Source organism: Ctenopharyngodon idella, chromosome 2 (assembly GCF_019924925.1).
Source record: "Ctenopharyngodon idella isolate HZGC_01 chromosome 2, HZGC01, whole genome shotgun sequence".
Classification (NCBI taxonomy): Eukaryota; Metazoa; Chordata; class Actinopteri; order Cypriniformes; family Xenocyprididae; genus Ctenopharyngodon; species Ctenopharyngodon idella.
Genome location: NC_067221.1, coordinates 10,346,009 through 10,373,728, shown reverse-complemented (window position 1 = coordinate 10,373,728; position 27,720 = coordinate 10,346,009). Strand labels below are relative to the sequence as shown.

Genomic DNA, 27,720 nt, shown 5'->3' with positions numbered 1-27,720 from the left:
TGTTTGTTTAGCACATCCCACAGATGCTCGATTGGATTGAGATCTGGGGAATTTGGAGGCCAAGTCAACACCTCAACACCTCAACTCATTGTTGTGCTCCTCAAACCACGTGATTCCATCCACGTGATTCATCAGACCAGGCCACCTTCTCCCATTGCTCTGTGGTCCAGTTCTGATGCTCACGTTCCCTCTGTTGGCGCTTTCGGCGGTGGACAGGGGTCAGCATAGGCACCCTGACTGGTCTGCAGCTATGCAACAAACTGTAATGCACTGTGTATTCTGATACCTTTCTATCAGAACCAGCATTAACTTCTTGAGCAATTTGAGCTACAGTAGCGCGTCTGTTGGATCGGACCACACGGGCCAGCTTTCGCTCCCCACGTGCATCAATGAGCCTTGGCCGCCATGACCCTGTCGCCAGTTCACCACTGTTCCTTCCTTGGACTACTTTTGATATACTGACTACTGCAGATGGGGAACACCCCACAAGAGCTGCAGTTTTGGAGATGCTCTGACCCAGTCGTCTAGCCATCACAATCTGGCCCTTGTCAAACTCGCTCAAATCCTTACGCTTGCCCATTTTTCCTGCTTCAAACACATCAACTTTGAGGACAAAATGTTCACTTGCTGCCTAATATATCCTACCCACTAACAGGTGTCGTGATGAAGAGATAATCAGTGTTATTCACTTCACCTGTCAGTGGTCATAATGTTATGACTGATCAGTGTATATAACACATTTTTCTACTGATTTTTCTGTGGTCAGTTTTATTCAGCTTACAACAATACTAAACATACAGTATCATTATTCTGTTTCTGACTATGTGTGAATGTTTCAAAAATACATTCACATACTGTACATGTTTCAACATATGGCCGCATATCAATGTATAGAATTGCCATCAAAATAATCAAAATCTCTGTTCAAGGCCAGTGTTTCAAAAGCAGTGTTTCAAAAACAAACTCACTCACTGACCACATAAAAATGAGAAACTCTGCAGCACTGCTGAATACAGCGCATAGAAGTACACTGCTAATTTCTGTTTGCTTATGCAGAGGACATATTTACCCTCATTACTATTCAGGGCCCTTTCCCATCCACTTAATGACATTCAGCTGGTCCCGCAGGTATGCAGGCCATGGAGAGGTGCAGTCAGCACAAACCAGACTCATGCTGACTGAGGCATTAAGCAACAGTTCAAAGTCTCTTTGCTCAATCCCCTCTCAAAGCCCACCTAAGGCCAATTAGATAGTAAGGAAAGAACCACAACAGACGTGCCAGTGGTATGAACATGCCAAGTGCTGAGTCTGCACCTGGGTAATATATCCCTACTGATTTCTAGTACTCTTACATAAGTCGCCTGTCAGAATGAATTTTGTCAATAAAATCTGTCATGTGTCCGTATGTTTTGTGTGCTTCATCAGTTCCCTTTTTAGCTAACGTAGATTTGCCCGCTGAGGGACCTTCTAAGAGTGGCATATTTACAGTGCACTTGCAGTTAATGCATATTTCAACATGTTCACTGTCTGTGTGAGTAGTCATTAATGTTACCGTGTTGGCATGCCAAGCTGCCTGAGGGATCTTTTGGCCAGATGCTGTTGTGGGTGATTTAAATCATGGTTTTACAATTAATGACATTTCTATTCCACAGAAATAGAATTTCATCTCTTTTCTTGCTTCCTTTTTAAAGCCTGATATTGCATAACACGTCATCTTTACATGTGTTGATTCATATATATATATATATATTTATGTAGCCGTGTACTCATGTTACCGTATGTTTTTAATACATACTCCAAGAAGAATAGAAAAACGCCAATGATTTATTTCAAGTCATTTATTTTTTTATTGAAATAATGAAGCATAAAATGCTGAGGAGAAAGACATTGTTGGAGCTACATTAAATATATATAAAAGGTATCAGATAACAAAACTAAAGAAAAGGTAACATACAGATTTAAGTATCAGTTGAAGTCATATTCCATTACCCTAATCCTACACTATATAATACATAAATACATATTGTATATTGCTTCACATTACCAATAACAAAACCCCCAAATCTATTGATTTGTTTCCCAGCATGACATTTCAGACAAAAATGAAATGTTAATCTCTAGAGCTTCTAAAACATCAAAACAAAAATTATTCTTGAGTTACCCTGAATTGCTTCTCTTGCATAGACCTAAACTTGTGCTAAATTTGTGTAATCATGATTGAACTTGTAAGTTATAATCCATTTTTTTTCTTCTCATTTCTTGTAGCCACCCATATATCCTCTCAGGAAGTCCTCGAATCGTGGAACTGGATACTCAGGAGCCACATGTTCAGGGAAAGGGTTGCTGTGACCTTGTTCTTGCTGTGCCGGCTCATCTTTGTGTTCTTCACCTGTGGATTCTGCCCTGCGTAGGCGGCAGTTGTAATCGATTTCTGGGTCACAGTCCGGATGGGGCTCAATGATGCCGTCTTTGACCGTCTTGGCTGCCTCTGCTCGAGTGGATGGATGAGCAGCAAACCTACCACAGTTGGGGTCGTACGGGTGGCAGTCTGGTTTAGAACTGGCAGCACTGGCCCTCAACTCCTGGTTCTCCACTGGGGTGCAGTCCTTATCGTAGAACATGTAGCAGTCATAACCTTCCTTGGTCTTCCCACGGACGCCCAGACGGTGACGGGTCTGGAACTCCGGGAGAGCTGGAGGGGGTTTCCTAAGTGCAGCGGCTCCACCAATTAGACAATACGGATCGTAGCGAGGGTCGCAGGCCAGGTTAAGAGGTGCAGGCTCATCTCTTGGAACGTACTCCAAGACGGGCTTATTGAGTCCAGCTAGCTTGGCAGCTGTGAGGGGGTTGCAGCCCTCATCAAACAAAGGATTGCAAAACTTGTCTTTGGGGGTTTCTGCATTCTCTGCAGTTTGGGCTGCAGGTGCAACTATATTGGTGACGCAAAGGGGGTCAGTGGCAGGGTTACAGGTGGGGTACAGGTGATACAAACCTGAGGGTGATCTGGCCACCAGCTTGGGCTGGCAGTAAGGATCTTTGGTAGGATCACATCCAAGGTGAGCGTAAGAGGGCAGAGGGCCGAGCGAGGGCCTGTAGCCATACGCAGCACGCAGGTGGTACTGCAGACATTCAGTGTCTGAAGGGTTGCAGATACGCAACAGCTCTGCTCTTTGCTCAGCCGGCAGGAAAGGCTCCAAGACCGGAGCGTAGTAGTAGTGAGCCGGAGCGGTTTTCAGAGGCAGAGGGAGCAGAGGGGACAGAATCGGAGCAGGGACCTTCGCCGGAGCAGGTGAAGGCTCTTCTTCTGCAGCTTTTGGTCTAACAGCATAGAGGCAGTATGGGTCGAGGTAAGGGTTGCACACCGTCACAGTAGCTTGCCTCACAGGAACAGGCATGACAATCTTGGCTTTGGGTTTACTGGTGGATTCTGCAATGCAGTCTGGGTCGTCGGAGTTGGCACAGGCTTTGTAAATTTCGCTCAGGTGCGTGAGGTAATGGTTGTAAGAGCGGCCCTCTTCTACTCTGTGCTTGTTCTGGAGGTAAACAAGGTACATGCGATCCATGTCCTCAACCTTTGGAGGTAATCACAGAGAAACAAGATCGGGCTGATTGGATTATGCTTGTCGCAATTTTCTGAAAACATGTCGCAAGAAAGTTGACTTGTTTAAAGAACTATATTCTAAAAAGTCAATGAAAAGTCTCAAAAAGACGATTACTGACAATCTCTGCTTTTGTTACTCACTCCTTCCTGGTTGTTGGTCTCCATGAAGTATTTATACCAGCCCCAGAAATCAGGTTGGCTTCTGTAATAGGCAACATTCCTCCTGCTGCGGACAAGCTTCTTCAGTGATGACTTGCTGTCTGTCTTCACCTCAGAAGCGCCCTCTATGACTGAACCAGCACATGACAAAAGCAAGTATCAACATAGACATCTCAATTTTACTGTTACACTTTTTGTGGAGTTCTTGTGAAGGGGTTTTGATCCCTATTTTTAATTGTATAAGATACCTTTTTATGGATGCTTCATTTAGGCAGAACTGAAAATATGTTGGTTTTACAAAATGGCACGATACTATAAACTTAAACTACCAGTTACAATTTTATACACTTGACTAAATTTACTTTTCTCATGATTTTAAAAACGTTTTTATCTAGAGGCTTATGCTTAAACACTTAAAAGTAGTTTGGTATAGAATTTACATAGAAATTGCTCCAACATACGAATTTCTTCATATATACACATATACACTACCATTCAAAGGTTTGGGTCAGTAAGATATTTTAATGTTTTTGAAAGAAGTCTATAAAAAATACAATAAAAACTGTAATATTGTGAAATATTATTACAATTTAAAAAAGTTATTTTCTATTTTAATATATTTTAAAATGTAATTTATTCCTGTGATGTAAAAGCTGAATTTTCAGCATCATTACTCCAGTCTTCAGTGTCACATGATCCTTCAGAAATCATTCTAATACGCTGATTTGATGCTCAAGAAACATTATTATTATCAATGTTGAAAATAACTATTCTGCTTAATATTTTTGTAACATCATTCAGGCTTAATATCACACTCTTTTTTCAGGATTCTTCGAAGTTTAGCATTTATTTATAAAAAAATATTTTGTAATATTTTAAAAGTCTTTACTGTCTGTTTAATCAATTTAATGTGCACTTGCGTAATAAAAGTATTATTTCTTTTTAAAAAACTTTTGAACAGTAGTGTATTTTATAAAATAAGAGTATTATGCTATATAGAATATTATATCTTACATAAAACATAGTTTTGGTTCATTGAACAAATTTTAGACATACATGTATGTACAGACATCTGTCTACTGTTATTTTATAGTTTTGATGACTATTATTTTAAAAATATGAAAAATATTGATAACACATAATGAGCAGAAAAACTCTTTTGACTGGCAGTGTACAGGATGAGAAGTATGAATGGAAAAGAGAGGAAAATTCATTGTGGTGATTTGGTTGCAATATTAAGAATCTTTGCCAGTGTATCACAGTTCATAACTATGACATGTTAACATTTTCTAAATATATAACCTAAAATGATATTAAGAAGGAGGATGTTCTATTTATGTTATATATGAGAAAATGAACCACTGGCATTTTTAAGTGTGCATATAATGATTCATATTTAATGGCATTATCTCACATCACAGTATTGATGTCGGTGCCATTTACAGCATACAGTAGCTGATATAATTACACAAAAAAGTCCAACTCACCGCCCTCTTCTTCATTGCGCCCTACAGGACCAGCATTCAGAAAGTCTATCAAACATTGCAAAAAAAAGAACTGTTATGAACCAAATGTCACACTTCTGAAATCAAGGAAAATGGCAACTGACTAAAATGCTCTTATGTGCACAGCAGGCACTTTTCCCGTCAGTGATGGCTGTGTCTTATTCTAGTGATTACAGCTCTGTCTCGGCTCTCTGGGAGCTCTAAGTGCTTTAAAATGGGGCTTAAACTTCCGGGACCCCCTGCGAGTGTACCTGTTAAACTACAAAGAGATTGGGGAACCAGCCCAGAGGCTGCTGCTATAATTACCACTGCTGTAAAATAAAATGAAGGATGTAAAATGTTCTGTACGTGCAACATTATTTGTGGCATATATCTGCACCTCCAGTTGGTCTCTTTAGATGTTTATAGCTCATGGAAAAAATAGTTGGCTGATAATCACAGACTCCCTTTTCCTCTATGGACACTGTTTGTGTTCACAAAAGTGTTCACAAAAAAGAATAACAATACACAATTTGCTCATTTGTTTTCTTAGAAATTATGTTTGTAAAATACTTTAAAGTTTCTGCTAACTAAATGTGTTTTATTTCAAAGCTTTCTAATTAATTTGGTTCATGATTTCTGATGCTACAGTGATTTACTTTTTGACATTATAATGTCAAAGACGTGAGCAGAGATTGAATTTTATTTTGAATATTAGATTCAATATTTTGTTTAGATCAAAATGGATTCTCACCTGACATAAAGACAGTTGCAAGAGCCATTCCACAGATCATAACAGATAGTGTAAGTCTGGCCATTTTTCTTGATTATTGAATCCTGTGAAAACAAAAATTGTCACGTGAGAGAGTGGCCGTACCAAAATAGTAGTTTGCCATTTGGGTTTTTCAATAAATGATATTGAACTTTTAAATATTTTAACTTTTAAACAATGCATGATTTCTTTAATATGACCAGTAACTTAAATAATGTGTTGCTATTTAATGGATATACACTGTAAAAAAAAAAAAAGTATTGTTGGTTTAACTTAAAAAAGTAAGTTACCTGGTTGCCTTAAAGTTCATAGAAATTAATAATTTGAGTTAATTCAATAAAGACGATTGGCTTAATCAACAGAAACTCAAAATAGTATGTTATCTGAACCACATTAATTACTGAAGTTGATTTGACAAAAGAAAAAATGTTGTGATAACAAATAATGAAAATATTTTTTACAGTGTAGATACAATTCACTGTTCTTGTAAAAAATGTGTAAATATGTAAAGTAAAAATTCAAAGAAGTACTTATTAATCTGAAAAGTAAGAATAAGTTTGACAATTAATTGAAAAAAAATTTTTTTTCATTTAATTGTAAACAAATTTTTACTTTTCTTATTTATAAGTACTTCTTTGGCTTTTCCTGAAGTTTCTTCTTGAATGTTTAAATACTATTTAATCCTGTCTTATTTAATCCCAAATTGTGTTGTTTTAATTTTTAGATTGTACAATGATGAAAATATTAAATCAGAAAAATCTTCATTTATAAGTCTTTCATATATAAATCTTTATATTATTCATATCAAATAATACAACAGATATGACAATCCATATGAGATACTCCAGCAAAACATCCCTTACCCAGTTTTCAGTGGTCTTAACTCAACCTTACATTAATTTAATAAGACTATTTTGGAAACTCTTACTATCAGCCAACTAAATGACTAGTCAAAAACACTCACCTGTTTTAGCAGAAATGTTTGAAGATACTCGTAAGCTGCTGGTGGGCTCTGAAGGGGCGTACTGAACTCTTCGCGCAACCCCTGCACTCCCCTTCGAACCCTCTGAGCTTCTGTGGTGGATGGCAACGTTTTTAAGGAGCTCCATGATCATTAAGAACAACAAGGCATGTCATATGTCAGGAGCTTGCTGTTAGCCTTTTCGGGATTGGCTCTTGCAAAATCAGCTCACTGACCAATGAGAGTCCTGTAATTAGGAAGAAAAGCAGCAAGAAGGAGCTTGGAAGAAGGAGCCGGAGGGATGCAGAAGTATTCAAAGAAAAATTTTTTTACTGATTGATGAATGAGGTGCCACATCTACCACAGACATAAACGTCAAAAAAAAAAAAAAAAAAAATTGACTTTTTTCACATTCTGCCATATACATAATCAGTTTCGTGCAGATAATTTCACCTAGATCAGTTTATCTTTGAGTGCCACATTGTTCTGAATCCTGCAGCCTTGCTTTGCTCAGTATTGTACAGATTTATCAAGTAAATCTCTATGTAATTATCTATTCATATGCTTCTGCTTAATATTTTTTAATAAATTAATTGAAAAATAGATTTTTAATAGACTTATTCTCGTACTGCACTGTAACAAACATTTCGACAGGTAAAAAAATCTTTATGTGGTAACATCTAAAAATATTTAAAATGATTAACCTGACTACAATATGTTACAACAACAAAAATACATTTTGTAGTTCATCATTTTGTAATTAAAGAGTTAGTTAAACCATAGATGTTTATTATAATATGAGTCTATGAGTTAAACTATCAAACTGTCAAAATCACGCCCCCCAGTGGTGAACCATTGAAATTTCAAAACACTTATGACGTAACAAAGCCTGGTTTACTGAAATCAGGTGACTTTGGCAGTTTGATACACGCTCCGAACCACTGAAACAAAAGATTCGTAAAGCTCTGAAGCTTCATGAAGCAGTGTTTTGAAATCGCCCATCACTAGATGTTGTTGAATAAAGTCGTCATTTTGGTTTTTTTTGGCGCACAAAAAGTATTCTCGTCTCTTCGTTACATTAAGGTTGAACCACTGTAGTCACATGAACTGTTTTAAATAAGTCTTTAGTACCTTTCTGGGTGTTTGAAAGTGTTAATTATCTTGCTGTCAATGGAGGCCTCACTGAGCCATCGGATTTTAACAAAAATATCTTAATTTGTGTTCTGAAGATGAACGAAGGTCTTACGGGTGTGGAACGACATGAGGGTGAGTAATTAATGACTGAATTTTCATTTTTGGGTGAACTAACCCTTTAATTACACTGAGAATTGATTATTTAAGGATAATATTTGTAATTTTGCACCTATAAAACTTTGACAAAGTCAACACTCTATTTGTAAAGATAGGCAAACATATGTACAGGTGAGTTTAGTACAAGAATTATTTTTTAGCATTTTTTATAGAAACCTGTATACAATATTGTGTAATGCAAGCTAATTAAAAACCAGACCATTGCTGTTTAAAAAAACCTCTTCCCAACAAGCGGATTCCTGTCAGCAGCGTGTTGAAGGTGTTATCTGGCAGTTTCTTCACACTCACTAAAGATTCCACAGGAAAAGCAGAAAGTGTCGACCACTGTCATAAGAAACTAATGGCAACTGAAGGCCAGAAGGTTAAAGAATGCTATAAAAGATCAGAGATTACTGCTTTTTATGACCAGAACATCATAGATCAGAATGATGGCCTGTCAAATATCATTTCAGGTGATTCCTTTCCACTAAATACAGCAAAAAATGTATAGTTGAAGCTACGTGGCTGCTTTTGATTCAGAATAACATGCATCTCTGTATGTATATGGTATGGTATACTGTATGCGATTGTATGTTTAATGGTGTCCACTAAGATCCATTCATCATGATGATGGGACAGCCAGATCAGCATGTCCAGTTACACATATATAATTAAACTTCAGGCTTGCTGCAAACAGGTGTTTTACATAGCACATAAACCTGCAATCCAACCTGGAAGCAGCTGAGCACACAAACACGATATGGCCTCATAATTTCAACATACCACATGTAGAAGAATGTGACGTTCGCTCAGAATTTTGGAACACCTGGCGCCAGAGAAGACTTTAAAATCACTTAGAAGACACACACACACACACACACACACACAAAAAACTTGCCCTTCGCTGATGGTATTTTGTTTGAAAATACACATTATATCTACAGTAAAAATTTAACATCAAATCATCTATAAGCCCTGTTTCACAAACTTTAGTGAAGTAAGTGAGTTTTTTTGTAGGCCTATAACTTCTGACAGGACGAGTGTGGCATGCAAGGAAGGTCAAGATGATAAAACTCTGAGGAGTTCTGGTTTTTATTTCCTTTTGTCACTGTTTGCATGTCTCTGTAGAGTTTTACAAGACTTGAGACAAGCCAGTTTTCACTTCTTCCCAGGTAACTCACCTATTTGCCTTAAAGGGCAGAGCGCTATTCCTTTCCCTCCACATTACAATGGCTCCCAAAATCATTTAGCTATTCAAGTCATTCCTAAAGATGCACAAATGTCATTGCATTAGAAAGTACAATATCAAACCAAAAGGCATTTATTTATAAAAAAAAAAAAAAAAAAAAAACATATCACAAACACTCTTTTCAAGCTCAATTTCACATGCTAAAACAATAGATATCTTGTTTAAAACAGTTTCAGGCTGTCAATGTGATGAAATACCTGTTGTTACTCTGAGATGTTGTCTTATGTAAAATAACTATATTTACAGCAACATGATTTGTAAACAGCATTTTATGGAAAACTAAAGACCTTTCTCAAAAGATTTGAGGCAATTGTTTTCATAGAAATTATAACAGAAAGTATATGTATGGCACCATATAATTTACATGCCAGAAGGGACAAGTAACTAAATGTTTCATGTATAATTTCATAAATTAAATTTTTATTGGATCCTGCTATCTATATATATATCTATATCTATCTATCTATCTATTTTATATATATATATATATATATAGTCACTGTCGTTTTATATACAGTATCTCACAAAAGTGAGTACACCCCTCACATTTCAGTAACCATTTTATTATATATTCTCAAGGGACAATACTATAGAAATGAAAATTGGATATACTTTAGAGTAGTCAATGTGCAGCTTGTATAGCAGTATAGATTTACTGTCCTCTGAAAATAACTCAACATACAGCCATTATTGTCTAAATAACAAAAGTGAGTACACCCTAAGTGAACATGCCAAAACTGTGTCCAAAGTGTCAATATTTTGTGTGAGCACTACTGTCATCTAGCACTGCCTTAATCCTCCTGGGCATGGAATTCACCAGAGCTGCACAGGCTGTTGCTGGGATCCTCTTCCACTCCTCCATAATGACATCACGGAGCTGCTGGATGTTAGACACATGGCGCTTCTCCACCTTCCGCTTGAGGTTGCCCCACAGGTGCTCAATAGGGTTCAGGTCTGGAGACATACTTGGCCACTCCATCACCTTCAGCTTCCTCAGCAAGGCAGTTGTCATCTTGGCGGTGTGTTTGGGGTCGTTATCATGTTGGAAAACTGCTGCCCAGTTTTTGAAGGGAGGGCATCATGTTCTGCTTCAGTATGTCACAGTACATGTTGGAATCCATGTTTCCCTCAATGAAGCGCAGCAGCACTCATGCAGCCCCAGACCATGATGCTACCACCACCATGCTTGACTGTAGGCAAGACACAATTTTCTTGGTACTCCTCACCAGGGCGTCACCACACACGCTCGACACCATCTGAGCCAAACAAGTTTATCTTAGTCTCATCAGACCACAGGACATGGTTACAGTAATTCATGCTCTTGGACGGGTTGTCTTCAGCAAACTGTTTGCGGGCTTTCTTGTGAGCCAGCTTCAGAAGATGAACATGATGAGGACATGTGGCTTTGCATGGTTAAACGACGTAGGGACTTTTTGTGGCATGTTTGATTTTTATTTTGGCCCTAAGACACAAATCACACCACATTAAGCCACTCACTTCATAAAGAAATGCAGTGGTTGTAAAAACATCTCCTGCTGGGCCTGAACCTTTAAACGACCACCAGACGCAGAATTATGGAAGAGGTTCTTTTTAATCGTTTCAGTATGTTTAGCCATAACCTATAGTCGCCATAATGTTGCATCCATTCAGAAGCTGTATGTTCACTCTAAATCAGAATGTGATTGAAAATATTGGTGTCGTTTTTTTATCTGCTTTAATCATGAAATGCTTTAATTTTGTGCTGTTCATAGTGATGTAAGTTACCAAGCATAAATCATACACATTGAAACATGACTATTTTGTTCTGCTGACTTGAGGAAAAGTTTAGGTGATGTATGGATGAAGTGCTTTACAGGTGTGAGTAAATCACCTGGTGTCAGATTTATGAGGAGGACTGTGCCTCCCCTTTACCTGGTAAATCTACAAACAGTGAAAATACCAGTGAGAATACATCTATTATGTGGTTAATCATGCATTTGGTAACAATTAACTATACATTGAGGTACAAAAGTCTGAGATCACTAGTGTTTATCATTTTAATTATAGTTTTTCAAAAATAAAAATGTAAAAAAAATATAATTTATATATTAGCATTACAATATGATTTCTTAGTATTTATTAGATTCCTCTTTTGCTTCTAATGACAGCAGCACTCAAACTTCTTATATTTCTTCAGTTTTACCTTATAATAATTTCTTAAAACATTGTTTATTTCCAAGTTTAAATGAAGGGGGAAAAGAATCCCAGATTTTTAATGTGAAATTTGAACCCCATTGTATATGTTTTGACCCCATTTGGAATCTTTTCAAAATCACTTGAGATATTTTTCACTCCACCTCATTCAGAAAAAAAGAGAGAAACCACGGTCTTTGAATCATATTGTTTTAATTACATTCTTGAGATTGTTTATAACTATGTTTTGATTATTTTTCTTCCGCTCTGACAGACAAACTTGCACAGGCATATAAGTCGATCATATGTGCGTGGCAGCTATCTAATAAGAGAGATATATAGGAATAAATAATATTTTTAAATAAAAAAAAAATGATCAAACTGACACCTGATTAGAATCAATTTTGGATAGCAGTCATAGTGAGTGGCAGAAATTCATATTCAGCTACGTTATTATAGAAAGCGGTTGATACATTTCAAAACAAAATTCATAATACATCAGTAGTTTGTTAGAAACACTAAATTTAGATACACACCAAGCACCACACTGTGAACAGAAACAGTCTTGGCTATATGTGCCACTGTACTTGCATTGATGAAAAGGCAATTATGAATAATGGGTAAATTGATAAAAGACTACTTTCTCACAGAAAGCAAATAATGATCCCCCAAAGAGACATTTTGATTTGTGTGATTGACTGAAAGTGCAATTGTCTTCTCTCTACATTGTTTTTAGGGATTAAATACATTTTCCATGTTACTTTTGACTGAAAATGAATATTAAGGTTATTTGTGTTTGTTAAAGAGATAGTTCACCCAAAAATGATCATTATTTACTCACCCTCATGTCATTCCAAACTTGTGTGAGTTTTTGTGGAATACAAAAGAAGACATTTTGAAGATGTTCAATTCGATTTTATCTATAAAATGAAAGTCAGTGGGGTCCAAAACAACATTAACCCTTGTGCGACCTTATGGGCATTTGTGTCTTTTTCAGTTTTTTTTGTTTTGTTTTGTTTTTTATCATTTTGCCTGTGTTAATGCCAACTGCAATTTTTAATCCCAGGGCCATTATAAAATGATTAAATCTTTGTTAAGAGGCTTTTATTTTGTTGGCAATTCTTCAAAATTTAAATTTACACAATTTTTTACCAGATGGTGCCATTTTCTCAGGTTTGGCCTATAAAGCAAATACTCGCTTTATTCTTGTTTTATGCTTATGCATATTATAGAGCCATTTGGATAAATTATGCAGCTATAATTGTGTGGGTGTGTTGGTATGGATGTGAGAGTGTGGTTTGTATGTGTGTAATAAAAAAAATTGTGTGTGTGAGTTTTGCTGGCATCTAATGGGGAAAATTTGGTACTGCGTCCAAACAAGATCTTACTGAAAGCTCATTTTTTAAAATATCAACTTCAAATTTTAAACATATCTTGTTTAGTTTTATGGCTTTGATTTATGGGTTTGACACAGACATTTTTGTCCCCTATAGACCTACATGTAACTTTTTTTAATTGACACACAAGGGTTAAACACTACTGATGACAGAATATTTATTTTTGGGTAAACCATTCCTTTAAGCACTATTTGATGAATATTTATATGAATATAAAACAATCTGTTCAACTTTGGTGCCAATGTGCTCTAGTGCCTAGTTGGTTCACTCTAAAGGAAGGTGCAAATAGAAACAAACATGACTATCCATGCAAAGGTTTACACTAAGACCACCGGCTTTTCAAAAATCCTTCATTAAAAAATACAAAAAAAAAAAAACAAAAAAAAATTAGAAAAAAAAACATTTTGAATAAAAATACATATTTACCACATGTGTACTTCATTAGAAGGTGTTTCTGTTTGCTTAAGTGCTGTCCTGATTGTCAGTTAGTGGGAGGCCCTTTGTCTTTGGCCATTAAGCTTTTTTTTTTTTTTTTTTTTTTTTTTTTTTAAGGGAGAAATGATGTGAAGTTGAATAGAGAAAAAATATTTGGCAGCAAAATATGGAGTATCCTGCATCTACCAGCCCTTTAACAGCTAAACTAATGACATTACTCTGGTCCATAACCCTCTGGTCATTGGCGGTTGGAGGTTAACAGGAAACATTGTGAAAATGATTTCCTCCAATGACCCTCTGAGATGGAGCTACGCCAAAACCAGCCACTATCACATTCCCGGTGAAATACACAATTAACCTCCCTTCCAAAGATTGACTTTGTTTTTATAGCAAAATAACCGAATCACACTGGCAAAGTAAAACAATGGAATACCTTCATTACTCTGGACCTTGCCCTGTAAACCCAACATTTATCCTCCCACCCACATCCCATCACAGAGGGAAGCGGACGCCCCTCTGAATAAGATCAGTGGCGCCCCAGTAGTTTGGACAGAAAGCCTGAAGACGGTTTGCTAGGTTTAGACGGATCTGCGCGGCTCGCCCTGTCCAGCCCCAGCTCGCCTTCCAGGTGTTCCAGCTCTGATTGGTCCAACAACTCAAAGTCCTCTGCCTCGCTGTCCGATTCCTCGGCCAGGGCCTGGACCAGTGCAGGCGCTACCGCCGCCTCCAGGCGTTCCTTCATGGCCGCGGTGACTGCTGCCGTAATTACGTCTCCAGCCAGCCTCTGCACAACCCCCAGGGCCTGGACCGCAGGTTCCTCCTCTGACTGTGTGGACCCGACCCTGCTGGGATGGGCTGAAGGGGTGGGCATCCCAATGCTCAGGTCTTCACTGTCCTCTCCGTTTGTCACCAAGCCATTGTCCAGGGAGGGAAACTCTGGTAGTCCACCGGTGAAGACCTCCTCGTCCCCTTTAATAAAATACATCAAATAAATAATGTAGAAAACACCTTTTTAAAAAATGAAAGCTGAAATTGAGATTTACATACATTCAAATTGAACATAATTTGTCTAATATGTAATATTCAATGTCTTGAAAACTCTATAATATTTGAAATTGTTATATAAATATTAATATTGCATATCATTTCATTAGAATGGTATAATAGATAATACTTAAAGATCGGCTATAATACATAAAGAATGACTTTCTAATATAGGAGCCTGGCATTCATTTTATTAATAATAAAAAATTTTGTTTTTAATTTATTTTCATAAATACCATTTAAAAGTTTTGGGTAAGTAAGTCTCTTATGCTCACCAAGGCTGCATTTATTTGATCAAAACTACAGGAAAAACAGTAATACTGTAAAATATTTAAAGTTAAAATACCTGTTTTGTGTTTAATATATTTTAAAATAATCTTCAGTGTCACATGATCCTTCAGAAATCATTCCAATATTCTGATTTGCTGCTCAAGAAACATGTACTTTTATTATAAATGTTGACAACGGTTGTGCTGCTTAATATTTTTGTGTAAACTGTGATACATTTTTTCAGGGTTCTTTGAGGAACAGAAAGTGCCAAAGAACAGCATTTATTTGAAATAGATGTTTTTTGTAACAGTATAAAAATCTGTACTTTTGATCAGTTTAATGCATTTATTTTCAAGGTGAATGATGCCACCGCTGTAGCTGCTGAGCATACTTCCTATTCATACATTTCTGTAAAAGATAGGAGAGCTTACCCTCAGAGTTCTCTGTCTGAGGCGTGTTTCCCTCTGAAAGGTTAAAGGTGCCATTGTCTGTCCATGTTACGTCAGAAACCTCTGTGTCTGATATAGACAGCTCTTTGCACACAGTGGAGTCCATCTGTAATAGATCTCTCATTATCAGCAATATCACACATAGACAGGAAATGGATATATTATGTATATTATATTATTGCCACATCATGAAACCCTCCCAGTCTTCAGTGGCACATGATAAGAGTGTATAAGTATGACAATGCACTGACCTTAGGGAAAAGTGCAGACAGATCTGCTTCAATGCTCTCTCTCTCGGCTTGTGACTGGAGCATCCTTTTCTCTGGAGCAGGGAAGGAATATGGACAATGCAATTCAGGCATGACTTCAAATTAAATATTTCATTTAAAATGGAAAAGAATCATTAAAAACACTTCAGTGTAGTTGAAAAAAAAATGGGAAAAAGTGCTGTTTTATGTTTATTAGTGTAACCATAGAAATCTATACATAGATGCCTCATTCCACTGCTCCAGACACGTCGGTGCGCCCGCCGAGTGTCGTCACTCACAGTAAGGATGATGATGGCACAACATTGGGCAGCTTGTGAAAACGCCAAGGTTTAAATTCCCGAAGAACTGGGATAACCTTTCACAGGTGAGAATGTGTTTGTTTGTGTTTTTATATGCATTAACTCAATATTACATGTTATTACTATGGTACTTTTAATGTTCTTACTTTTACTTTGGTAACTTTTTAATGTCATGTCAGCTGACGCCTTTGCCTTGTTGTATTGTTTAGTTTAGCTAAATCATCTGCTGAAATCTATTTCATATAAATATTCATATATGCATCTAACTACAGTTGCAGACGCTGTCAACTTGCTCTCGAATGTTCACGGACCGCTCCAATATGGCGGATGGCTTACGTATAGTGAGCTAATGAGGCATCTATGTATATATATCTATGAGTCTTTTGCTCTGTTAGCTTAGCAACATGCTAATGACAAACTCAATTATAAGTCAAGTGCTATATTTGCTTTATTTAATTTTAGTTAACAATAACAGTTTCCATGAAGGTTAGGATGCCATCTACACAGCTCAACAGGGTTTGAAACAGAGCTATAGGCTTTCTAGTCAAACAAAAAAAGTCTAGTTAAGATGGCTGATGAAGTGGTGACGAGCTATACTGGAAATAATGTAACATTCAGAAATCATGTAAACGCATTTTGCATGTGAATGTATTTCAGACTTACCATGATTCTCTTTGATTTTCTGAAGGAACTCGCCCACTCCGAAGTCCAGTTTCTGCAGAACTGGTTCCAACCACATCCCAAACTCATGTGACGACACCAAAGGCCAGAGAAAAATGCCCAGCACTGCAGTAAACAGATGTACAAACTATTAATGTAGGTGTCACACTTACCAGTGTTTATGAACCTGTTGACTGCTAAGAGGAAAGAGAAACCAGAGACTGAGTGAGAATGTCGTCCTGGTTACATTACTAGGAACCCACTGTCACATGACAAACGGACTGTTGGATGTTCTCGGGTATGCTGGAGGTAAATCCAGGAAAGGCTCTGCTCTCCTCAGCCATTAGTAGCTTGGTTACAATCATTTGTACATAAATGAAAAGGTAGGACAAAAACTATTGATAAGCATCTTTTTTGTGTATGTAGGCGCTAACTTACCACTTACCTAAGATGTATGAAATAACAACCCCTGGAATGTAACGTCCAAGTATTGCCAGAAAGGAACACATACTGCACACCAGCAGACAGAACTGCAACGACACACAAATTCACAATGTGTAAGTTCACTGGGAATGGATAGATGACATGAAATACCTGCGTATACCTTAATATAACCTGCAATGTGACTAATTTTGCTAATTCTTTTATAATTATTATACATGCAGCTTTTATGAGCTCATATTAAGAAAGAGACTACATGGAATACTTTGAAAAACTAAATTATTATTTTAAAACTAATATGATTTAAACTGTAAAAAATTATATTGTAAATAAAAAAATAATTCTAAATTAAAATCAGTGTTAAATTATAACATTATATATTTATTAATAATATTAATTACTATATGACCACTGTAAGACTAAATAAATGAACTACTGAAGGCAAAATGGTGAAAAATGTAAAAGAAACTGAAACTTGTTACAAGATATCCAAGATATAGTTTCCCTTATACATTTATACAATCTTGATGTTGATGTAAAAAAGAACATATGCGTCATCTACTCAAATTCATCCATACCTTGCCTGGATTCTGCTGCTTAAAAGAGGAAGTCTCCTCAATGAACAGCTTGAGGCTTGTCCAGAAGTCCGTGAATGGAGATCCTGATCCAGACTTGCCCTCCTGGACAGAATCAATGACCTCCCAGCTACAATTAAAAAGAACAGTGACAGATGATCATTGATGTTGAACCAGAAGTAAAGACTGACCCTTTTTGAAACAGCACTTCATTCATTCATTCTTTTAATTATCACTGCATATCTGTTAAACACATATACTGCAATATACACGTTAATGGCCTCCTCTCAGCCTCTGAAACTATGTGATATGACATGCCTACACAGAATGTTTAAATCCATGTTTTGGAAGATGGAAAGGATTCATTTAGACCTTAAAAATAGACTTTAAGGCTTAGTCATGCCAATCAGATGAATTGTGTTTTGTTGCACAATCTGAACATATATAGGTGACATAAATACACATACAGTTTTTCCACTGATTAGATCACAGTCAATGTCTCAATTTTACAAAATCAGGTTTTTAATAAATGGATGTCAGTGTCTATAACATTAGCTATCGGCGTGAACGCTGCATGTGTGAAACAGTTCACAGTCTGAGTGATGATTGCAGAAAAGTACAAAAGGATTCTTCTCACTTTTAACTACAATGGGTTAATGAGATAACTAAAATTGAGTCAACCTGATTTATATATGAGGGAATTATTGCACATTGAAATGCTATGAGGGTTCATCTTATATTGCCATTCGCTGATTCTGATTTTAAAAAATATATATGATTACATAATAATTGATTTATAGGTCCTTAACTGATGGCTTACATTAACAAACACATCATTATTCACATAAATAACTATTCTTTGAGTCCGCTGGGGTCAAAGTTAGACTCTTTGGTGAGATTGAATCACATTTGACGTGACATGAACATTTTACAGTAAGTTAGTTTTAAAGTTTTAAAAGCCTAGCAAATAGTCAAACATGTGGCTTTCAGTGACTTTTAGAACAGGCATCTGAGAATTTCTTGGCACTAGATAAGCATCTATTAACAGGCAGCCTGTTAATGCCCTTTATCTCTGGTTATGCGCCCCTACTCTTGTCCCCTCACAGCTGACGCCATATATTTCCCATCACCTAAACAAACCAAACAACGCCACCTAGAGTAGGTAAACGTGTCAAAACTTTTCAATCAGATCAACCCCAAACGTAAGCAAAAAACTGCTCCACACAACCTAAGCAATTAGGCCACCTCCTACAGATCAGCTCGAGCTGTGTTTCCTCTAAAAGGTCATAAACCAGTCACCTCCAACATTTCAGAGACATGTTTCCCCACCGGAGGTTTCCTATTAAACAGGGCGCATGGGGTGCATGTGACTATGAGGCAACAGAGCTCACATTAGCATTTCACCATACAAGAGAAAGTGCCAGAGAAAGCGTAGCTCAGGCTTGCCCAACCCAGACCAGAGCTGACGACTAGAGATCAATGAGGTGTAATACTCATATGACACTTGTAAACGTATGACGAGGTTTCAGCAGATGTCATCTTTTGTTACATCTTTTCGGGAAATCTGGTTGCTGACTGACGTCATGTGGTGTTTGATAGTTAACACTATTTGAAATCATACTGCATGGCATGTTTGCCACTCGTAAATATGTTGCTTAATATTATTATGTAAAAGCCAAAACAAAAGTTAAAGTATGCTGTCTCTAGCAAGTCTTAAATCTTTTAAAACCAAAGAAAATTTGAAGAAAAGCCTCTCTAACAACAGGTGATTCTGAAAACCAAACCGCTGGACTAGCTGACTCCCATGCTAATCGCTAAAACAACAGAGAAAGCTACTTGTCTGACACTCAAACAGGCCCAGTAACAGGGCACTAAAATAGCCCAAAACAAACAGCTGAGGAATGGCAGTTAAAGTCCACAGTGTCTCTTAATTTGTAAAATAAGGGCAGCAGAAACACTAGCATTGTCAACTACAGTATTTTAACAATGCTATTAGCCTGTCTGTGGTTGTGTCCACTTAAACCTCATCACACATGACTGACAGGTTCCATTGGTGTGTGGCATACTTGCACGTATCAATACCTATAAAGTCCTTGGGACAATCATCATGAAATTCCCCCTAGCAAATGTTCCAAAACAAGGGCCGCCATGGAGACCGCACAACTCCAGATGCATCTGATACACAGTGACTGGTGTTTATAATAATACAGAACAAGCTCATATCAGAAACATGACACATCTAAGTGCAATGTAAGTAAGAATAAAGCAAGATTCTTCAAAGACAAGTTTTACTTAATTAATATAACATATTTTTAAAAAGACAAAATATATATTCAAGTCATCAGAGATATACAAAACATTCCACTTGAAGATATAATTCACATAACACTGATGATTAGTATTTACAGAGTTAACAATCACTCCTTCTTTGTGCCAGTTTCTCCAATACCGTTGTTTTTTTTTTTTTTTACCTCAATGCTGATCCATGGTCTTCAGCCTTCATCTCAAAAGCTCTAGGTTTCAACATGAAAGGTAAGTCAGAAGGTGAGTGTGTCAGTGATAAGTTCCAGAGTTCAGACAGTCACAAATGAAGTGTTGCATGAAGCCACACGAGCTAGTGTTTATGTTGATCAAGGCCTGAGCTTCACTATTTCAACTAGTCAGGTCTAAAAATACCAGAGTCACATAGCATTCCACAAGCAGGCATCAGACAGACAGCGCTGGGGCATGAACACACACACGTACAAACACTTCATATAATACCCCCTTAATACCCTCACTTCACAGAATGAGACCCTCTCTGAAGAGTATTTCGAATGACACAATTTTTCTCACTGAAAAATGATCTCAATACAGGTACATGGGTATCATTTTTACTGGAAAGCTACTTTAGATAAAAACATTACTGGTGTGCATATTGAGACAAAACAATGGCACTGACATATTTTAAGATATATTAGTTCAAGTTGCTTTCAGTTAAATCAGCTCAAACATGCATTTAATCTGGGCTTGTCTGTGAAACCGGGGGTATATGTTTTTCTTATCGATTTATGATAATTTAGGGTTTCATGATGAATGTTATAAAATCTTATACTACTGAAAAAAACATTATATTGTAAATATAGAACTACATTGGTACTACCATGTTATGTAAATATGATATACAATATATATTGTATCAAGCAAATGAAAATAACACTCGCTAGCAAACATTCAGACTATATAATGAAGGCAGATTTCAACAGAAACATTCACTGGACAAGGGTATTATTCATAAATGTCCATATGGGGCAGGTTGTCACATTTCCATGACTTTTTTACATTAATTAAAAGAATTTTTCATAAATGTCTGTTTGGGGCAGGTTGTCACCTTTCTTAAAAAATTATTTACAGGTGTTTTAAATGGTATAAAATTAATTAGCTAAATATTTATTTTTCACAAATATTCATTTGGGATAGGTTGTCTAATTTGTATTGTTTTTCGTTCATTATTTACATGTGTTTTAAATTATATAAAATTAATACAAATTATTTATTTTTCACAAATGTCCATTTGGGGCAAGTTGTCATATGTTTATTGTTTTTTGGTAACACTTTACAATAAGGTCTCATTTGTTAATGCTAGTTAATGTATTAACTAACATGAAGTAACAATTAGCAATACATTTGTTACAGTATTTATTATTTTTTGTTAATGTTAGTTCATAAAAATCCAGCTGTTCATTGTTTGTTCACAGTGCATTAACTAATGTTAACAAATACAACATTTGATTTCCATAATCTATTAGTAAATGTTGAAATTAATATTAACTAAGATTAATAAATACTGTAGAAGTATTGTTCATTCTTAATTCATGTTAACTAAAGTAGTTAACTAATGTCAGCTAATGAAACCTTATTGTAAAGTGTTACCATTTCATTATATGGGTTTTAAAAGGTATAAAAATCATACAATTAATTAAAATATTTATATGGTTTTCTATTTTTGTACATTTTACATTTGCCATTTCATCTTTGTTGAAATTTTGTTGAAAAGCCTATAACAGGCGGTTTAATGGCAGGTTCCACTAGGCCAGATTACCCCACAGTATGTGACAACATAAATGAAATGCATTTTTCCTGGTAAATAATGGTGGATATATTCAACAACTTTTTTTTATAAGACTTCAATGTATATATACAGAAATCGACTTTTAAAAATATACATTCACAGAGAACTATTCAGTGGAGTAAATAGTGTGAAAACCTGCCCCATCTGCCCAGTATATTCAGACAGTAATAGTCTTCTTTATTATTTATATCACTTCTTTATTTATCTTATTGTTATTTGGTCATTTGACCGTGACGAAAGCAACGTGACTGGTCAGTTGGTCAGCGAACAGCTAAAACCAGTAATCTAATCATCACTCAGCCTTCCTCCAATGAGAACTCCAGTCTCTAGCCACACCCTTTGTTATTTAGTATCCTGTGATGTGATTGGCTTCTTGGTTGGGACACTCCAAAATCCTCCCAAAAGGAAATGCAAGAAAGGATTACTATTACTCCTGGGTGCACAAATGGCTGTGTCATTCTACTCGACTTGCCACACACATGCACGCAATAGTCTGAAACATAAACTCAGGTTTCACAACATGACATGCTACCACAGGACAAAACAACCCACGCTAGAGCATGCGTCACAATACAGATAAACAAAGCATTTCATCACTATAGATGACATATATTAGTACAAATTATTGCACTGTGTAAATATAGCAAACAATAAATAAATAAATAACTAAATTCATATTACTAAACTTCTGTTGGAATATAAAAAGACAAAAGAAACAGACTTTAAATGTAATGTAACGTCTATGAAATACATCACTGTAAACATACCCCTAAGCAATAAGGTACTCGAGGCTATGCTGTATCATGAAAAGTCACGGCTGAAGGGGTTGCAGGCACTCCGCTTCAGCCGTGACTTATTTACGATACAGCACTAGCCTCGAGTACCTTATTGCTTTTATAAAATGGTTACCACACAATACAAATATTAAAGCCAAAAAAAATCTAAGTAAAAGCCTTCCCTCCGCCGGAAAAAATAGTCCCTGACCATGAACAGCAACAGAAGTTACATTATTACGCCATTAGATGGCGACAAAGACTGTCTTTATAAGTGAATCACTCAGTAGCTGAATTGTTGTGAACACGGACGATACAATAAATTCACAATAAAACACGGCAATGACCGCTTCACCCAACGGTTCTGTGTATCACTACACAACACCCTTAGCAACCACTCTTAGCAACGTAAACTGTTCAAAATTGATTTTGTTCATTGAAGCTTACTGTATTATGTAGAAGAGTATTGTGAGAAAGAGATCGAGTGAGCGAGTTTATTACCTGCATTCAGATTTAGCATTTTCCTTCAGGTCATTCCTATGTTCATAATAAAACATCTGTTTAAATGTCCGATCTTGTCCTTTTAACAGTTAAGGGGTTTTCCCATGACTGACAGCGCTAGTCAAAGCATTTGTCAGTTGCGTCTTGTTCCGTTTTCAAAAAAACTCGGTCTTTTCAATGTACAAGTCTTCACTACTGACTGACACACTCATGAAGACAGTCTTTGCCGCCATCTAATGGCGTAATAATGTAACTTCTGTTGCTGTTCACAGTCAGGGACTATTTTTTCTGGCAGAAGGAATGCCTTTATTGAAAGTTTACTTCATGAAAGTTTCATTGATACATACTTTTGGCTTTAATATTTGTATTGTGTGGTAACCGTCTTATAAAAGCAATAAGGTACTCGAGGCTAGTGCTGTATCGTGAATAACTCCGCTTCACGTCGTGCCTAATAACTCCCTTCAGCCATGACTTATTCACAATACAGCACAGCCTCTCATACATTATTGCTTACTTAAAAACTTAATTTCAGTTGCTACCTTAAATTTTTAAGTATAATCAAACTGCAGGTCATTTCATCTCATTTTTTAAAATCTTAAAATTAGTTCAACTATTTTCATGAGTTAAAGTAATTAAAAAAACATGTTGTCATGGCTTATTGATCATATCAATTCTTACAGAAATACATAAAGTAGGGAACAACAGAAAACTCTTTGATAGCTATATCCCATAGGGGCCAAAGAGGTCAGAGTGAAGATTCGGGCGAAAACAACTGTCTGAACAAGACTCACATCAACAGCAGCCAGCAGAAATGAACAAGCTGAGGCAATCCAGCAGCTGTTGGTCAAGTACCCAAGGTTTTAATGAGGCCCGCCTCACATAAACACCACACTGAAGATTATTGCACTGGCATCTCACCCACTTGAGCACAATGGTGCCATTGCATTTGCAACTCCGGTCAGAGTACAGCATGGTGCAACCCAGATTAAAATAATGGAAAGCCGAAGGCCAATGATAAGCAGTATTGGATAAATTCATCAAGCCTTCCACTAATCCAATATTTTAACAAATTTAGGCTGACTTTTAAATGTTCCCATATGCAAAGATTTGATGGAAATATTTATTATATAATGTTTTTTCACCTGGACACTCTTCAATCTAAATCATATATGAAATAGGTCAGTAGTTTTGAGCAGGTCAGCAGTGCTTTGTTAAATGTTTTAAATTAGTTTGATCACACAACAGCTCCTCCACAGCAAAGCAGGATCTTACTGGCATTTCCAAGCTCACATGACAGGCTTTATGGATTGCTGTATGTCAACAATAATGCCAATAAGAGGTATAGGACACCCTCTAGTGGTTACAGGCTGAACTGTAACTGATGAATGGAAAATGCTTAAAGGGTTAGTTCACCCAAAAATGAAAATTCTGTCATCAATTACTCACCCTCATGTCGTTCCACACCCGTAAGACCTTCGTTCATCTTGAGAACACAAATTAGGATATTTTTGATGAAATCCGAGAGGTATATGACTCGTCCATAGACAGCAATATAGTCAACACTTTCAAGGTCCAGAAAGATACTAAAGACATTGTTAAAACAGTCGACATGACTGCAGTGGTTCAACCTTAATGTTTTGAAGCGACGAGAATACTTTTGTGCGCAAAAAAGAAAAAAAAAGACTTGATTTAACAATATCTTCTCTTCGGTGTCATTCTCTTACGCCGTTTATGTCCAGCGCCTCCAGGTTCTACGTCAGAACACTGACTCATTATTGGCCGGCACCTGCATCAGCATCACACGCATGCGTCGTGCTGCTCACGTGATCAGCTTTGGCCAATACTGAGCCGGCATTTGGACGTAAACACGGAAGCCTTCACTGTGCTTACTGCGGCACCTGCATAAAGATAATGACAGGGAAGAGAAGAGATTGTTGAATAAAGTCGTTATTTTTGTTTTGTTTTTGCGCACAAAAAGTATTTTTGTCGCTTCATAAAATTAAGGTTGAACCACTGCAGTCACGTTGACTGTTTTAATGATGTCTTTACTACCTTTCTGGGCCTTGACAATGGGGATTATATTGCTGTCTATAGACGAGTCATATACCTCTCGGATTTCATCAAAAATATCTTAATTTGTGTTCTCAAGATGAAGGTCTTACGGGTGTGGAACGACATGAGGGTGAGTAATTGATGACAGAATTTTCATTTTTGGGTGAACTAACCATTTAATAACACCTTTATACATGCACTCAGATTTGTGCATTTGTACCTTTTCAAATGCAAGTTGATGGTTTATTTAAAAAATACATACACTACTGTTCAACAGTAGTGAATACTTTTATTCAGGACACATTAAATTGATAAAAAGGGATTTATAATGTTACAGAATTCTACCTAAAGGCCATTCATCAAATAAATCCTGTACAAATTGCACATCCTGTAAAAACTGTATCATAATTTTCCACAAAAATATAAATATATTATATTAAATATATAATAGAAAACAATATATATAAATATATTAAAATAGAAAACAGATATTTGGACTTGTAATAATATTTCACAACATTTCTATTTTTACTGTATATTTGACCAAATAGGTTAAATGCAGCAATGGTGAGCATAGAAGACTTCTTTTAAAAACATTCACAAACTTTTGAACCGTTGTGTATATTTGGTCAGAATTTGTTTCCTGCATGAATAAAGAATAAATTTACCTGCTCGTCATACTCTTCCACAGAGCAGCTCCTATAAAGAGGAAAATAAACATCAGTGGGATCGAATTTTGCTTCCATTCTTATGAGTAAAGTGACACATGTTAGAGTATTACGTGACGAAACAAACCCACACCTCTTGATCTGGAAAGAGCCACATCTCTCATTAGCTGTATAATCACTAAGAGAGATACAGACATGGAGATGAGGGTGAACACTCGACAGGGACTGAGGGAAACAAGCCTGCATGGAAGAAAAAAAAACAGAAACAGGTTTCCTATCTATAATCACATGCACACAATTAGAGTCAACAGACATCTATCACGTTTGTATGTACTGTATAGTGCTTGTTTTTTTAGGATAAATGCTATAAATCTGTCATCACTGAAAACATTAAACAATTATACACTCATGTTATTATTCAAGTTACCTCTTATGTACAATCACGTGCTTTGAGTGAAACTAATTCCTAAAGGAACACCAAATTACTACTTATACAGTCATGTTAGTTAACCAAAATACATTATTTTTCCGCATTCCACATCAAGATTTCTTTAAAACTAATGTAAGCAATTAATACGTTGTACATGCAGAAAAATGCATATGCAATTTTGAACTGAAATTTTAAGTTTGTCTTCAAATATTTATTCATGTTACGTAAAAGAAACAATTATCACTTGCACAAAAGATACACCACTGTACTTATAGCAATACAACTGTAGCCAAGTCCAGTGCAAACACAGATACAGAGAAAATGGTCAAGGGAAAATGCCTTAAGCCAAAAACTGTTGGGCCTGCTGATTTAATTCGATTAAATATAGTGCATTGGAAAGCGATAAGCACTGACCCATATTTATTAATGCAACATTTTAGTTTAACTCCAACATCATGATGTCTTCAATGAGAATATGTGACATCTGCATACATACATTCTGCATTCAAGTGATATAATAAAAATATGTACATAAGGAAAATACGCTGCGTCATGTGTCTCACCAAAACGCTATATTTGTAGTTAGGAAGAAAGCGGAAGTCCATAATGGTCTTTTCCAGTTAATCAGCTTTGATATACGACACAGCGGATAATTGCCTGCAGGGTGTCGGACTCCCGAAGGTTGCTCTTCCTCTTTCTCCGCCATCTCTCCTCCACCTGAGTTGAGTGATCGGGAGGAAGTCTCGCCGGCGCTCTTGCCCACCGGCTCCACCTCTGAAGCATCCGGGCCGTCGCATCCACCCTGATTAGCCATAGCAAACGAACGCGAGCCCGCTCCCCTCTCCTCACGCGCACTGCCAGCTGCTATTTATTTTGTTGTTGTTTAGTCGCTGACGTCACTCAGAGGCAGCCCCGGGTTGCTGTTGGGAACTCTTACGTCATCGTTAAGTCAGCTGTGTAACTTCCACCTGCTCAAAGTTACCAATGCATGCGGATTATTACTCGAAATTACAGCCAGATTAATGTTTTGCTTGATTTCATACATATTACATGGAAATAATGCGTTTTCTTCTTCTTCTTCTTCTTCTTCTTCTTCTTCTTCATATAACTAGTTCATTATCAGCCATCATTCTAAAGCTTTGAAAAATACAAATTTCTTCTTTATACATACGCAACTTTTCCGGTCATATCTAGGTCATCTAAAAAAAAAAAAAAAAAAAAAAAAAAAAATTTTTTTCTAAAATACAAAATTTAAATGAGCTTAATAAACTCTTTAACCACTAGGGCGCAGTGTACATTACTGTAAATTGCTTGTTGAAGTAGTTAGCCACTTACAAAAAAATAAATAAATAAATAAATTAAAATAAAAATAGTTATAAAAGTATTATTAATTATAAGTTGTGGTGCTTTCAAGAGCGTATATGTAGCTTAATCTCTCTGTCATTGGTTAAAAGTTAACATGACTGACAGCTGCTAACACTCATACAAGATTTTTATCTTGGTTGTAAGGTCAGAGCTAATTTTAACACTAGTTATGAAAATGTCTCACTGAAAGGTATTTAAAATATGTTATTGATCATTATTGCACTATGCAGAACACAGATGAATATTGTTCTTGACTTGTCAGGTGCTCAAATCTTAGTAAAAAGGATTTTTAT

General features: G+C 36.4%; 2 protein-coding genes across 3 annotated transcripts; both read right to left on the bottom strand.

The window, feature by feature from the left end:
• Positions 1-1,897: 1,897 nt before the first annotated feature.
• and2 (actinodin2) lies at positions 1,898-7,773 on the bottom strand. The gene is made up of 5 exons (XM_051868051.1): positions 6,981-7,773; positions 5,999-6,081; positions 5,248-5,292; positions 3,743-3,891; positions 1,898-3,572 (listed from the first exon to the last, which is right to left on the bottom strand). The coding sequence occupies exons 2-5, from the start codon at positions 6,060-6,062 to the stop codon at positions 2,253-2,255; spliced, it is 1,578 nt and encodes a 525-aa protein (XP_051724011.1). The 5' UTR covers positions 6,063-6,081; positions 6,981-7,773; the 3' UTR covers positions 1,898-2,252.
• Positions 7,774-11,884: 4,111 nt separating this feature from the next.
• On the bottom strand, positions 11,885-26,955 carry retreg1 (reticulophagy regulator 1). Of its 2 annotated transcripts, XM_051915748.1 has the most exons (10): positions 26,626-26,955; positions 25,766-25,872; positions 25,633-25,663; positions 19,999-20,040; positions 17,531-17,657; positions 16,957-17,041; positions 16,515-16,637; positions 15,535-15,605; positions 15,266-15,389; positions 11,885-14,489 (listed from the first exon to the last, which is right to left on the bottom strand). In XM_051915748.1, exons 1-10 carry the CDS (start codon positions 26,874-26,876, stop codon positions 14,047-14,049), a joined length of 1,404 nt encoding a protein of 467 aa, XP_051771708.1. In that variant the 5' UTR covers positions 26,877-26,955; the 3' UTR covers positions 11,885-14,046. The 2 variants fall into 2 exon arrangements, with proteins under 2 accessions (XP_051771708.1, XP_051771717.1); XM_051915757.1 differs by lacking the exon at positions 19,999-20,040 and having other exon boundaries at positions 26,626-26,954.
• Between the last annotated feature and the right edge of the window lie 765 nt (positions 26,956-27,720).

Coding starts and splice junctions, on each gene's coding strand:
- retreg1 (XM_051915748.1), bottom strand. CDS start 26,876: ATGGCTAATCAGGGTGGATGCGACGGCCCGGATGCTTCAGAGGTGGAG. Junction 17,658..19,998: donor GACCATGGATCAGCATTGAG/GTAAAAAAAAAA, acceptor TTTTAATTGTAG/CTGGGAGGTCATTGATTCTG. Junction 17,042..17,530: donor AGCAGCAGAATCCAGGCAAG/GTATGGATGAAT, acceptor GTGTCGTTGCAG/TTCTGTCTGCTGGTGTGCAG.
- and2 (XM_051868051.1), bottom strand. CDS start 6,062: ATGGCCAGACTTACACTATCTGTTATGATCTGTGGAATGGCTCTTGCA. Junction 3,892..5,247: donor GCGCAATGAAGAAGAGGGCG/GTGAGTTGGACT, acceptor GTGCTGGTTCAG/TCATAGAGGGCGCTTCTGAG. Junction 3,573..3,742: donor AGACCAACAACCAGGAAGGA/GTGAGTAACAAA, acceptor TTACCTCCAAAG/GTTGAGGACATGGATCGCAT.